Below are 15,333 nucleotides of genomic sequence, written 5' to 3' on the forward strand. Positions count from 1 at the left end.
CCATTTTTCTCAGAGCCCAGTTCTGATTCTGATGATGGGATCCTGGAGAAATCGAGGGAACTCTTCAAATCTGAAAGGCACACATATGGTGATTTTTGTGTTTTTTTTTTAAGGAACAGCATTCATTTACGTACGGAACAGTCACATTTGGTGCAGTGGAACTGCTGATGATGGTCAGAACCGAACTCCTCAAATCTGGACGGCACACTTATAGTGACTTTGGTATTTTTATAAGAACAGCATGCACTTACGTCCAGAACAGTGACATTTGGTGCAGTTGAACTGCTGATGATGGTCAGGACCGAACTCCTCAAATCTGGACGGCACACTTATAGTGACTTTGGTATTTTTATAAGAACAGCATGCACTTACGTCCAGAACAGTGACATTTGGTGCAGTTGAACTGCTGATGATGGTCAGGACCGAACTCCTCAAATCTGAACGGCACACTTATATTGACTTTGGTATTTTTATAAGAACAGCATGCACTTACGTCTAGCACAGTGACATTTGGTGCAGTGGAACTGCCGTTGATGGTCAGAACCGAACTCCTCAAATCTGAACGGCACACTTATAGCGACTTTCGCATTTTTATAAAAACAGCATACACTTACGTCCAGAACAGTGACATTTGGTGCAGTGGAACTGCTGATGAAGATCAGATCGGAACTCCTTAAATCTGAACGGCACACTTATAGTGACTTTGGTGTTTTTTATAAGAATAGCATTCATTTAAGTTCAGAACAGTGACATTTATTTAGTTATGTTTGTTAAGAATATTGAGTTTTCATTTTCAAGTAAAATTTTGTCAAGCTTCGATTTCTTATAATCGGATTCATGAGGAATTGTTGAGGAAACTCCTCAAACCTTAACGGTATACGTATATTCATTTGTGTTGCCATTAAATAATTAAAGTATTAAAATAGCAATTCCCGTTAAGTTTGTACATTTGGATCACGTCTCCGATTTGGATAAAAATTGGTAGGCTGATAGAGTTCATGATGCTGAGCAAGATCCACTAGGTTTCCCAAAATGACCTAGGTTGATTGTATGAAACTTTCCTTTTTTGTTACCGAAAATGTATAGAAATCTGGTAACAAAAAAGGAAGGTTTCATACAAACTACATAGGACATTTTTTCTCTATCAGCCTACCAATTTTTATCAAAATCGGAGACGTGATCCAAATGTACAAACTACGGGAATTGCTGAAAAGCAGTTTTAAAAAATACCTACACATTTCTACATAATCCAACATTCGCAAGTAGCTTTCACCAGAACCCCAAAGGCGGCGCTTTTTTTTCTTGAAAATTATTTTTTGTTTGAAAGCTGAGTTAGTCGGGAGTGTTCTTAGCCATGTTTCATGAAAATCGGTCCACTAAGTCGGGTCGGGGGGGTCTTTTCAAAATTTTAATTTTGTGGTTAGGTTATTAGCTCACTGGTTGCACGCAGCAAAAGTACGCCCTTTCCAGCTGCTGTGAAATAAAAGTTTCCCAACACGCAGACCACGTGTGAGCTCCATCACTCGTCGTTTTCGTAAAACAGGGTGCGGTGAGATGAGACCGTGAGGCAATCCATGTGTCCCCAAGGTCGCGCCTCTGGGTCTCCGGACCGCCAGTATCGATTCATACGACTCAGCAACACTGAGCTGAACGTACGCTATGAAGACTTTAGTGTGTTTTTTAAGCGCTTGCGCGTTTGGTAAGTGAATTTAATATTTTTATATACCTACTACCCAAATAAAATAGTACATTACGATAAAAGTTCGAAACGAGTGGCGATAAATTAAAAGACGACCGAAGAGAGTGTTTTAAATGTACGCGAGTTATGAATTTTCTTTTCACACGAGTATCGTACGACGTTTTTCAGTACAGATGGCCCTCCAAAGTTTCGACCTGACAAGAAAAAATGAACCACATCTCGCACAGTGCGTAAAAAAAGCTCCATCTGTACTGAAAAGAGATTTTTTATCATGCAACAACAGTATTTACCTACATTAAAAAAATAATAACCAAATATTTAGAAATAAAATCTAATGAACAGTATTGTTTTTGTTGTTAGTAACTATATTTCTTAGTGAATGTGTTTAGTGAAATTGGGTTTTTTTTAAAGCGCCTAAAAGTGATATTTTTTTATATTTATGTTTATTTCTCGCTCCTAAATGAACACATCTAATAAATTCAAGGTGAATTTCCATCTCATAATTTAAATTATTATTTATTTTTAAAATTATTAGGATTGCGACGGAAATTACGAACTTCCCGCCAATTTTAATAATGTGTAAATTGTGTAATTAATTACGTAATAATGTGTAATGTGTAATGGTACGTTTTCCTAAAGAAAAGCTGCTAGGTAGATCGATTTTTTGCCCCCAAAACCTTCGTACCACAGCTTGCAATCCTTGCATAAAAGTTTGCATGCAGAGATAAGTAGGTACCATTGCTGACTGACAGGAAATAGAATCATTTTTGGATGAATGAATAAAATTCAGACCATATGAAGACTTGAATTGTGTAAATTAATATAAATTAAACGAATTATTGAGCGTCCATCATATACCTATTTATAGTAGTTACTGCAAAAGATGTGAAACATCACTAATTTTTTTTATCTTTTTTTATGAAAATTTATGCTAACATGAAACAAAAGTAGGCTTGGGTGCAGTAATACTTCATAAAACTGGAAATCTTAATGTGAGATAGCGTTCCAAAGACAATGATGAATTAAAATTAATTAATTCACTGAATCTAATGAATCTCTGTCATTAACTTGTTTGTTAGCAATGACCGCAGGTAATTAAAGATCTGAATAGTCCTTGGGATCCATTCTTACAATACAGTGTAGAGTTGTGGCTTGTAATTTAACACTTAGGTACATTTGTTCTTAAGGTACGTGATAGTTATTTGTTTTATAAAGGTGCACAGGGACTGGTTCAGAATGTGAAAGGAATCTTGAGCGTTGCGAGGGTTTCAAAACACGAAGGTTGAACAAATTTTCCCGCGATTCAATATTGGGATTTTTCACTTGCTCGGGTGTCAATGTTGGGACGTGCGATTATACAACAACTTTGCCCCTGGTGATGATATGACAAGATGTAGGTAGCTAGTAAGCCTTACACCGCTTGGAACTCATGCACTTCGCGTAAAGTAGGTACCCTTAATGCTTTCGAATTTTAAAGAGTTCTTTACGCTTACAGCGCAAGCACAATTCGGCAGTTTCAACAGCGGTCGGAGTTCGAACGCTTTCGGTAATACGCGCTCCCAGGCGCAGCCAAGTGCTTTTGGAAGTTCCGGGAACACACGCCAGACTCAGGCCAGCGCGTTCAGCAGTTTCGGGGGTCAAAGCCAGTCGGCTTTTGGCCGCCAGTCTGCTTTCCAACAGACGACCGCGAGCCCTCGGAGCAGTCAGTACCAACAGCAGCCGACCAGGAGCGCTGGGTCCTGCAGAGAGTTGAATGAACGCTCTCCTGTGTCTGGGAGCTGTGATCGATACATTGAATGCATAGTAAGTTCTGACTCTTCAGTATCACAATAACCTAGTAGTTTTCGTCCGATAGTGTGCGTTAAATTAATACTGATGTGACTTCATAAAGATTCCAATATCGAAGATTTTAACATGGAATAATTTTGAACCAAAACCGTCTTATAGAGCTTATAAAAATTGTCGAAATTGCATTTTTTTAAACGTAGTTACTGAAATACTTTATCCTCTAATGAGCTAATGACCAACTTTCAGAACGGAACAGCCGAAGAAAAGACCTGTCCAGACGGTTTACTATTCAATGCTAATGCGCTCTTCACAGCGTATCCTTGTCAATACCCGAATGAGGTTCAATGCCTTGAACGTTCAGCTTTGCGTGAGTACAAATTATTATTATGAGTATAGGTACTTACTTGGCTGGCGCGACAACCCTAAATGAGTTTTGGCCTCCAACACAAGTCCACGCCACTTTGCTCGATCTTGAGCGGTATCACGCCGGCTTTCGACGCCGAGCTCACACCATCCGCTTAAGTACGTTTTCACATTATCCGATTTGATATCGTATGTCGGACCAATATTCCATATATTGAAGGTGCCATCTTGGAAATCTTCCTTTGACAATCATCCTACATCCGATAATGTGAAAACGGTCTAACGTTGGATGACCAGCAGGACGGCGGCCATTCGGTCGCCACTCGCCAAGCAGGCTCTTTTGACTACCCGATCTTCACCCATCCTTTCAAGGTTACCAAGCCAACATTATAAGTGTATCTACTTATGGTAAATTCCCAGCGAGCGTATGTTTAAGACGTCTTCTCAATATTAAATTAAGTTGCATGTGAGATGAATAATAAACGCTGTTCGTGCGTCTTAAAACTTTGGTTTCCTCTTCGCATGACTAATACTTTGTATAAGTCTTGCAACAATTTTAACATTTTTATTTTGCTATGGCGCTATTGAGTCAATTGTGTTTGTTAAAAATATATAATTTTTGTTTGTAGGTATATAAAGACAATTTACGCTCTTTCCGCAATGCGATTTCAAAACAAACAGGTATCGACGCTAAAGATGCTCATCGCTTATGTTTGTTTTATTTTTTCCTCATTTGACCTAAAATCTAAATATAAACTTGCAGTTTTGTTTATAGTGCCAACTATCACAGGTACTTAGGTACCTTCATAATTTAAGCCCATTCACACTTACAAAAGTATGTTTTGAAAGTCATTAAAAATGAAAATTGGGCTTAGCTCTTAGATTAGTAGTACTTACCTGCTTTTATTGTTGGCGCGATGATCCAAAATTAATGAGCACACCACTTTACGCGGTCCAGAGCGACATCACGCCGCCCTCTCCGATGCCGGCTTATTTTCGGTCGTCCAACTGAACGCCGTCCTGCTGGCCATCCAAACATATAGCGATAGAGAGGATCGACTGGAGTAGTAATTAGATAGTGAACACATTTTTGTGTTTGTAGAGCCCGCTCAACCGACGGAGGACTGTCCCCACCAGTTCGGCTACTTCAAGCTTGGAGATGCGAGGAATTGCAGCGCGTTCAGGAACTGTGTGAATGGCGTGGGTTACGACTTCACGTGTCCTGAGGGACTAGCGTTCAGCTCGGAGAGCTATCGCTGCGAGTGGCCCGACGAGGTCGCCGATTGTGATGCTGAAGGTAATTTGAGACGTAAAAATTGTGTATCACGTTAAAGTAATAGTACATTGTGCAACAAGGGGAGGAAGTTGAATATTACTAACGAGAGTAAGTTAAATCGCGACGGCTTGCCGGAGCGATTTAAAGACTCGAGTTAGTAATATTCATACTCCCCGAGTTACACACAATGTTTTTCATCACACTCGCAATGTTAAAAATATGTTAATAGATGTAAAAAAGTTAAGTACGGTACAAGAAATTTCATTATTCCCTTGGGAGAACGATTTTTCTATAACTCACGCTCCGCTTGCGTGCAATAGCACATTTAAAGTGCGGGTGTAATGAAAAGTTCATTTGAAAATGGTGTCAAAAGTTTTACCCCTTACATACTAGTGCTAGTATATCAATCTGATTCAAGTATATAGCGTCTACTTATTTTTTATCTGAAAGCGTAAATGTCACTGAAAATTACATTCATGGAATGGAGACAGAGAACAGCGCTTTATAAGTTCATAACGAATACTTACCAAGTTATACGAGATTCAAAAAACAAATTTTCCATAACGATTAATGTACTTATTCTAAATGACCAAAAGTCATGGCTCCGGGTTTACAATTGTGACAAATATGAATATGTTCTTTCAGCGTATTTCAATTAATTATTTGAATATGTCTCACGGAAGTTTAACGTGTATAAATATGAATATGTTCTTTCAGCTTTCCTTGGCTTCCGCTGCCCCGAGGTGCCAATATCTAAAGAACTTGGACCACCAGCTGGCTACAGATACTACAGGTAACAGTTATCACATCATTTAAATCATTTAATTAAGAATAAAATAAACGAAGAGCACTATAAAACAATATTTATAACAATATTTATGCATACGTTGCGCACGTGGGAGAAGCGTGTCCTTAGCCAGTGGTAGGCAAAGTACGGCCCGCGGACCATGTCCTGCCCATGAAAGAACTGTTATCCGGTCTTCCGTCACCAGTCCTTCAGAATATTGTGTGATATGACCACTCCTGTAGTAAAAAAACATTTTTGATGTGGCCCGCCTCTAAAATTCCATCCAATGTTGTACCCCCAATGAAAACAGTTAGCCAACCACTGGACTATGCCATAGAGACAAAGGACATGTGATAGATTGTATAATTATCAATAAATCCAATATTGCCTGGCCGAAGTTACCTAGTCACTAACAATATTCTTCACTTATTACCTGCTTCTTTATGTATATTTGTACCGCTGAATGATTGCCGCATGACTTAATTTTCGACACTAATAATCATTACGGACTAAGTCGTAGAATGTTTTAATGCAGACAAGGTTACAATGTCAAGCTATAGTTAGAACATTAAACTATGTATAATTTGATTTGTAGTTCATAGAAGGTAACAGGTTGGCATTTAGGTTGACCGGTCAGTCCGTGTCAGGTAGCCGCTAAATGTCAGCAGATGAGCAACCTTGGTGACGTAACTACTCATTAGAAATACCAACATCTTGCATAAGCTGGCATATGTGAACATTTTGCGGATTGTTACATGGATCTACCTGTTTTCTCGACACGTATATTCAATAGTATTGTGTCACATGTATATAAATATATGGCCTTAGCGTCTATTTCAGACGATTTATGGTGCAATGTCCGAAAGACATCGCTTTTGATGACTAAAGAGACCTATACGAGAGCGACACATTTTGCCATACATCTGACAAGGAAAGCTTCCAACCGATTGCGACGTTTCGCTATGGTGTCTTCTTTCCCTTGTGTCACATGACAAAATGACATATTGACCGCAACGGCTTTAATTGTACCTCACCGAAACAAATGATTTCGAGATATTGACATTTACTTCTTTTCTTTACTATTTATTAAACGGCCAATATCTCAAAAACCAAGACATTTTCATTAAGGTCAAATTCGCTTAATAGATAATGAGATGTCCTATCACCAGTATCACCCCTTTTCGTTCTGCCGTTGGTTTCAGAAACACTCGTTGGGTACCTTCATCACTAATGATTCTCTGTCACTCTATAATTTCACCTTTGAACTTCAACCAGTTCCCGAGATAATAAACACGGGACCCTAAATCCGTTTTACATATGAAAAGGTCTTAAGATAAGTCAAGCTAGACTAGACTCGTTAAGATCCAACGCGATGCGCTGACGCTGACCTAACCGTTAATGATGATTTTACCCTTGACATTCTAAGGTTTAAACGTCTATTAAATAAATATTCGTATTCTAATACTTAATGTATAAAAATAATAACTTTGGGTGTTAGTATGGCCGTGATTATCATATTCGAAAATGAGCAAGCAAAGCTAATCGAAGCTCTCATTTGACTTAAGTACCTACTCATCATCATCATCCTCCTTGCGATATGAGAGCCTGGGGTCCGCTTTGACAACTAATCCCAAGATTTAGCGTAGACACTATTTTCCGAAAGCGGCTGCCATCTGACCTTCCCACCCAAAGGGTAACTAGGCCTTATTGGGATTAGTCCGATTTGGCTTAAGTAGTGTTTTTGTTTTTAACCGTAACTTTAAAAGGATTATTTATTAAACAAAAGACACTTTTGTTCTAATCGAACTACCAAGCACAGCGCATTCAAATTCACATGGCTCGCTAGGGGCAAGTCCCGGCATTCCGATGGTACACAAAAACGTAGATTCTAATTTAAATGAAATTGTGTGAATGAAGGCCATAAGTGTCATTATATTATAAACTCGAATATAGTATGAGCACTGTCAACATGTTTGTTCTATATCCGACTGAAACGATTAAAAGGTTAATAGAATAGACATATAATAGTGACCCTAATATTCCCCAGGTCCGACGTGAACTGCCAGAAGTATTTCATTTGCATCGAAGGCCGTCCCCGCGTGCTAAGTTGCGGTGGCGACTCCGCGTTCGACGACCTCACTTCCACCTGTGTCTCTGCCGACGAAGTCGCGGCTTGCCCACAGGACCTCCGCGCGGCCGCCGCGAGGTCCAGAGAAGAGGAGAAGCAACGGCTCGCGAAGGAAATATCTTTCAACGCGCGCCCGGTGCAACATAAAAGACGATTCTAAACACGAAACAAATAGTCAAGGTTTAATATTTAAAGCTGTCGATGTGGCTGAAACAACCGATTCTTTAGTTTAGGTACTTAACGGAAAATTAATTACACTTTCACTGCGTTAGAGAGCGCGCACACGGGCAACTTTTGGCAGCGACTTTTTTGTCGCGACCATGACCTAGTATGAAAGTGCGCACACGAAGCGACGTAACTTTTCATACAAATACGAAAGTCGCCGAGCAACTTGGTCGTCCGTGGGCGCGCACCCTTAGGGACAAAAGGCCACAAACGAAGTGTGTTGCCGCCTTGCCGCAGTGAAGGTGTTATTAGTTATCTGTTTCAAAAGGGGGCAAAGTTGTCTTGTATGTCTTGTTAGACCGTTCGTGCTAACATTGATATCAATTTTTCATTCGAGAAAAACAACGTTTTTCACCACATCTAAGAAAAATGCAAGTCTAAATTTCTAAAATATCAAACAAATTTAACCCTTAAATGCATAGTGATGCATCATGCATTTATGACTCTATTGACAGCATGTCAAAATTCAAATTTGAATAAATCTTTGTCAAGGTCATGCATTTAAGTGTTAAACCGAGCCAAGTCTGCAATGCCAAGATTGCAAAAGAAAATATAATCTATAATCATCTTTAGACCTTGACTATACCTAAGTACCTACATAATTTACTTTCAACTAGTCGTTCTCAGTCATTTGAGTTTAACTTAATTATGTCAATGTGTGCATATAAATAAATTTATACGTATAATTTTTACAATCATTTTAATAAACGCAATAATATTATTATGCAGTGTTTGGACATTATTTTCTCCCTTCCCGTGGTAGACCATCATAAGGTACTTTTTCTCTTGGAACGTCACAAATATTATGAAAGGAGGTATAATCTATGTGTAAGTATACAAGCTTAAACACGGTAAAATGGATCAATCAGTGCAGCTCCTGAATCCCGTGCTGCTACGCGAAAACGGTCTAGTAGACCTCTCGATTTGAAATTCATAACGATTACCGTTCACAGATTTTGGGAAAAATCATACAGGGCGCGAATTTTTATATTTGAGAAACTTTTATGTCAATCGATACTTCCAGGATCAAAAGCTAGTATGGAACCAAAATATTTGTACGAGAATCAAAACTTAAAATTTTCACATGCTATTATATTGAATCAATATTGAATGCAAATCGATTCGATACTAAATTCAGATTCTGAATCAGACCAAAAAATCAGACTGTGTAAGGCTGGCTTAAGTGAATGTCAAATAATTTTGACATTTAAAAATAACCTCAAATCAAAGTTTCCTTGTTTTACAAACAACCAACACAAAAAATTACCATCTTTTACCGCTATCAATAACTTTTACATTGATTTTAATTCGTAAGTATGTCTGTTACGTTGCATACTGATGTTGGTGATATAAAGATCGAACTATTCTGCGAACAGTGCCCAAGAACATGTGAAAATTTTCTAGCACTTTGTGCAAGCGATTATTACAATGGTTGTTTATTTCATCGAAACATAAAGGTGAGGGTTTTATTACTAAGATAAAATAGGAAGCCGGCCATAGTTCTTTGTTATACAGAGCATATTTCATCTTACCTCTTGGCATTCATATTAATACCTCGAATGTATCAAAACCTGCTTATGTATTGATTTTGCATTATAATTTTTCTTCTTTTTCACAGGGATTTATAGTTCAAACTGGTGATCCCTCAGGAACAGGCAAAGGAGGTACTTCTATCTGGGGCAAAAAATTTGAAGATGAATTCAGAGAAGATTTAAAGGTAAAAACGTGTTATTTATAAAGTGCCTACCTTATTCCTAAATATTTTCGCTTCAGCTTTCTCTCCTCGGATGTTCCATCAATTTTGAGGATTTTCAGATCATGTTATTCCCTTGTTAACCAGGTTCCTCCATAGAGTTCATAGCTTTCTGTAGCTTCCTAAACATATGATATTGTGCAGGTTTAGTAGTCTTGCATAGGTGTGGTTATATTAGGCCCACCATAACTACAATCTAGTAGAGAGTGGGCCCTATCTTGTGTCTGCAAATTTGCACACCATTATTATTCCCTTGCAGCTGTACAGGGGGCAACCAAAGAAGTGTCCGACATGTATTTCTTTAGATATATCAGTTGGATACAGGCAACTATCACTTGTTACAACTGCCTGCCTGATTAATAAATATGAAAAAAAATATATATCGCAGTTGAATATTTACTCCCACCAAGTTTAACGGCTCAGCCATGACATTGGAGCGAGACACAACAATGGGACTTTTCATTCGCACATATGGGCTGCCACTCACTGCTGTCGTGCTTAGACAAATGTTGTGGCTGGGCCGTTAGAGGGACAGTCAATGTGTTAATCTGTTCAGTAAATATGAATTTTACAGTAAATATTGTTTATTTTCAGCACAATGCAAGAGGGATGGTGAGCATGGCAAACAATGGTCCAAATACAAATGGCAGTCAGTTTTTCATCACCTACGGGGAGCAACCGCATTTAGACTTGAAATACACATTGTTTGGAAGGTACATTATACTATTATTATATCTTACATGTTTCTGGCCGCTTGCCGTAAGGCACAGGAGGCAGTTTAGACTAGGGATGTCAAGAATGTCGCATGTGTCACATTCGCGAATGCGAATGCGAATATTGAGAATGCGAATGTGCGAATGCGAATGCGAATATCGCTGAATTTCATTAAAAACCAAGCAATCACCAACAACCCGCTAGGTAAAAAAATTTAAAATGCTTACTATTGGTCAAAATGCCGAGTACGAAGTAGTACTAACTTCACGCCGTACGAATTTGACCTATCTGCGCATGCGCGAGTCGACAGTCGACAAGTAGCAATTGGAGCGGCCGGCGCGGGCGAGGAACAAGCTGCGACTTGCACACATTCGCATTCGCAAAACATTCGCATCGTTTGAAGACAATGCGAATGTCAATGCAAATGTTTAAAAGAATGCGAATCATTCGCATATGCGAATGCGAATGCAAATATTCGTAACATCCCTAGTTTAGACTGGTGGGTAATTTCAATTTATCAATTTTCTTCCATGAATGATCTTTACATTATTACAGATGTAGTGCGAAAAGCTCTTCCTTCGTATTTTTCTTCATATTTGTCATGCTAGTTCAGACAGTGTCAGTACATCTTGTACTGAGACTGACTGAAATAGCATTACACATTCATACGTTTCTTCTTTTCATACTACATCTGTAAGTAGGATGCACTAGAAGAAACAAATTCATATATTTGTATAGGGGCCGAGCGTGTCAAATTTTGTACTGAAGTTGATTCTTGCCTGTAATTTTAAATATGTCTCAGGCTCTTGATTGTTCATAATTTTTGTGTTGTTGCAATTGAATATCACGTAACGAGGCATTTTTTATGTTTTGGTTGACTTCAACTTACAAAAATTGACGCCCGAAAGCTGCAAGCTGCGAGTAAAGACGGACAACTCAGTGGATTTCACTGAGTTCATTTGACACGCTAAGTAGATACGTTTGCTTGATCTATGGTATATATGACATGTGGTAGGATGTCTTATAGGTCACATATGGCACGCGTGTTGTGTGGACACATATTCACTCAAGTTAATAGTGTGAAACAGAAAATATTTCGATTAGTTGAAATTACCTAACACATGACAGTTAATTTTTAACCCCCGACGAAAAAACGACGGTGTCTGTCTGTCTGTGGCATCATAGCTCCCCAATTGAATAATTTAGATTTAGTTATTTTTGGTTTGAAAGCTGAGTTAGTTGGGATTGTTCTTTCACGTTCACTATGTTGGGGTTTTTTTTTTGTTGTTAGGTTAGACATTAGAAGTCACATTGATTTACTTATAACAATCGTTAATTAACAAATCGTTATTATTTTCCTAAAAATGATGACTATTACAAATATTTTTATAATTTTCAGGGTTTTAGATGGATTCGAAGCTCTTGATGACTTAGAGAAGATGGCAGTGAACCCAAAAACATATAAGCCCCTTAATGACGCCAAAATCTCATCAGTGACTATACATGCAAATCCCTTGGCTGGTTAAATGATCTATGTGGCGTGTAATTTTATTTATTATTTACTACATTAAAGTATATAAATGAGTACTAATTCGATTATAATATTTTATTTTAAATATCCCTTCAATAGAAAAGAAGCTTTTGTTGAGTGGTCCATGATAACGGCGTTGCATCAAGATAGTTTTTTTAAAGCTTTGAAAAAATGAAAATGAAATATTTATTTTTCAAGTAAACATATTACAATGCGCATATGAGTAATTCCCGAAAAGTTTGTACATTTGGATCACGTCTCCGATTTTGATAAAAGTTGGTAGGCTGATAAAGTCCATGATGTTGAGCAAGATCCACTAGGTTTCCCAAAATGTCCCAGTTAGTTCGTATGAAAACTTCCTTTTTTGTTGCCGTGATCCAAATGTACAAACTTTTCGGGAATTGCTGATATGAACGTCAAATAAAGCTACGCCTCAGCCTCGAGAAGATTTCAGTCCCCCCTCAGTTTCACATTACTTTCACCATGCGCGGATCCAGGGGGGGGGGGGGTCATGGGGGTCATGACCCTGGGGCCTGGGCCTTTACCACGTGACCCCCCCCTGGGCACGAAGCTGGATCCGCGCTTGACTTTCACCTGTCCCGTTGTCTGTCTGTAACTCTGTACTGTAATCAAATCTTGCAAGTTAAATAGAACTAGCAATATTTGGCCCTACTCTAGTAAAACAGTGGTATTATGATTAGACTAATGTTTGCCCGCGGCTTCGCTCGCGTTGGAAAGAGACAAAAAGTAGCCTCACCATCCCTTCAACTATCTCCACTTAAAAAAATACGTCAATTCGTCGCACCGTTTTGCCGTGAAAGACGGACAAACACACTTTCCCATTTATAATATTAATATGGATTTAACAGTATAGGTATAGTATGAATTTTTTGAAACGAACGTTTCTAAACAAAGGTATTGTTCCTTTTGTGTTGAGCGGGAGCTTCTGTATTTGCACGCGCTAAGACAACAAGAAGCAACTGTATCCTGATAATTGTAAGGTTCAAATCTGTACAGCAGCAAATTTGAGATAGATTATTTTGGAAATGCGAAGCGATAGACCACACCGCTATAGGTGCGAAAATACAGCGCTTCTAATACTTTGATACTTGATGGTGTAAGTATAGTACATATAGTTATAATAATCATCGGTAATATGTCAGTCTGTATAATAAAAATAACACGTTTAAACAGCGAAACTGCCAGATTAAAAGGTTGATAAGCACCTGGCACCTTAAGGTGTCATCGCAAAGTGACAATAAACACTGATAAGGTTTTTCAATCTGACCGCCATTGTTATGTTTTGTTATAAATACGGTTTACGGTTTGTTTAGTTATTTATGTTATTTTATATATCAAGACTTGTACCTAATATTTATGTAATTACTATTTATATATTGCTATATACAATTGGTGATTGTTAACAAAATCATTAATAAAAAATAACAGTGATAATATACGTGTTTCATTACTTACAGCACCACCACCAAGTATCAAAGTATTAGAAGCGCTGTATTTTCGCACCTATAGCGGTGTGGTCTATCGCTTCACATTTCCAAAATAATCTATCTCAAATTTGCTGCTGTACAGATTTGAACCTTACAATTATGAGGATACAGTTGCTTCTTGTTGTCTTAGCGCGTGCAAATACAGAAGCTCCCGCTCAACACAAAAGGAACAATACCTTTGTTTAGAAACGTTCGTTTCAAAAAATTCATACTATAGTAAGTATTAAGGTGTAGGTTAGGTGTGATGACCGGTCTGGCTCAGTCGGTAGTGACCCTGCCTGCTAAGCCGCGGTCCTGGGTTCGAATCCCGGTAAGGGCATTTATTTGTGTGATGAGCACAGATATTTGTTCCTGAGTCATGGATGTTTTCTATGTATATAAGTATGTATTTATCTATTTAAGTATGTATATCGTCGCTATTAGCACCCATAGTACAAGCTTTGCTTAGTTTGGGGCTAAGTTGGTCTGTGTAAGGTGTCCCCAATATTTATTATTATTACCTACTAGGTATCTGAAGACTGAATACGTCAGAAGAACGTTATATGGAGTAAGTTACAGCGGGGAAAATCCCGACTGGGGGTCAATTGTAACTGATCAATTTTTTCCCTTATTACACTATTGAGTTCCACTACATGTATCCACTGAACACGCCTACCGTGTATAACCGGTGGACACTATTTAATATTTATTTAGTTTAATTTGTTAGTTTATTTTAAGATACCTAGTTCTTAATAGTCAACTTATGTTGGTATATTTAATGAATTTAAAATACATTTAATAATGCAAATGTTGTAAAACGTGGGAAAAATGGATCAGTTGCATTTGCCCCCCAGTCGAAATTGTCCCGCTGTACCCCGTCCAAATCTCCATTATAGATTATAGGTACTTGTTTTCCATACACGGGATAGAAAGTAATATATTCATTTTGAATTCGTGTGTAGCGAAAATGCAACCGAGTATTATTCTGATTTATTTTCAAATTTCGACAAATGGACGAAAACTGGCACAGTAATCGTACTTAAAACTGAAGCACGAAACTAAAGCCCAATATCAACCTTCGTTCTTTCCATTATTAAGGTTCACGTTAATCATGATAGGTTATGGGCCTATAACGTACTTGTTTCTTATAGTATTTTATGCAACAGGTGTTTAAAGGAGGTCAAAAAAGACGAGTGGCATGGGTAACAATTTGAGGCGAAGCCGAAAATTGTTATTGAGACGCCACGAGTATATTTTGACTCAGTTAAACACCGTTGCATACAATACTTTTTCTACGACCTTTAATAGTTTTCTTGAATAACTTTCGTGAAATTCACACTGCTTCCTGTATTTTGACGCAAAGGTTTGCACTTTCCGCGCACTCGCGCAGTGTCGTTATAAGGCGTTGCCATGGTTACAGAGCCAAACAATGCGTTTTCAGTTTTTTCGATACTGCGCGCATGCGCGGAAAACCGGCGGACGCTGGCTTTGTGGAATAGACCTTTATGTAGGGTTTTAAAGATCTATGCACGACCCTGTAAATGACGAATAACAGTTCGGGAGTAGAAAAAGGTACATAAAG

At 38.3% G+C, this 15,333-nt stretch overlaps 2 protein-coding genes across 2 annotated transcripts; both read left to right on the plus strand.

The window, feature by feature from the left end:
- The first annotated feature begins 1,542 nt into the window (after positions 1 to 1,542).
- LOC125241559 (protein obstructor-E-like) lies at positions 1,543 to 8,988 on the plus strand. Its single transcript, XM_048150099.1, has 6 exons — positions 1,543 to 1,699; positions 3,195 to 3,502; positions 3,734 to 3,854; positions 4,953 to 5,147; positions 5,844 to 5,919; positions 7,961 to 8,988. Exons 1-6 carry the CDS (start codon positions 1,660 to 1,662, stop codon positions 8,199 to 8,201), a joined length of 981 nt encoding a protein of 326 aa, XP_048006056.1. The 5' UTR covers positions 1,543 to 1,659; the 3' UTR covers positions 8,202 to 8,988.
- Positions 8,989 to 9,469: 481 nt separating this feature from the next.
- LOC125241560 (peptidyl-prolyl cis-trans isomerase-like 3) lies at positions 9,470 to 12,330 on the plus strand. The gene is made up of 4 exons (XM_048150100.1): positions 9,470 to 9,723; positions 9,885 to 9,983; positions 10,614 to 10,732; positions 12,133 to 12,330. The coding sequence occupies exons 1-4, from the start codon at positions 9,583 to 9,585 to the stop codon at positions 12,257 to 12,259; spliced, it is 486 nt and encodes a 161-aa protein (XP_048006057.1). The 5' UTR covers positions 9,470 to 9,582; the 3' UTR covers positions 12,260 to 12,330.
- The last annotated feature ends 3,003 nt before the right edge of the window (positions 12,331 to 15,333 follow it).

Source organism: Leguminivora glycinivorella, chromosome Z (assembly GCF_023078275.1).
Source record: "Leguminivora glycinivorella isolate SPB_JAAS2020 chromosome Z, LegGlyc_1.1, whole genome shotgun sequence".
Lineage (NCBI taxonomy): Eukaryota > Metazoa > Arthropoda > Insecta > Lepidoptera > Tortricidae > Leguminivora > Leguminivora glycinivorella.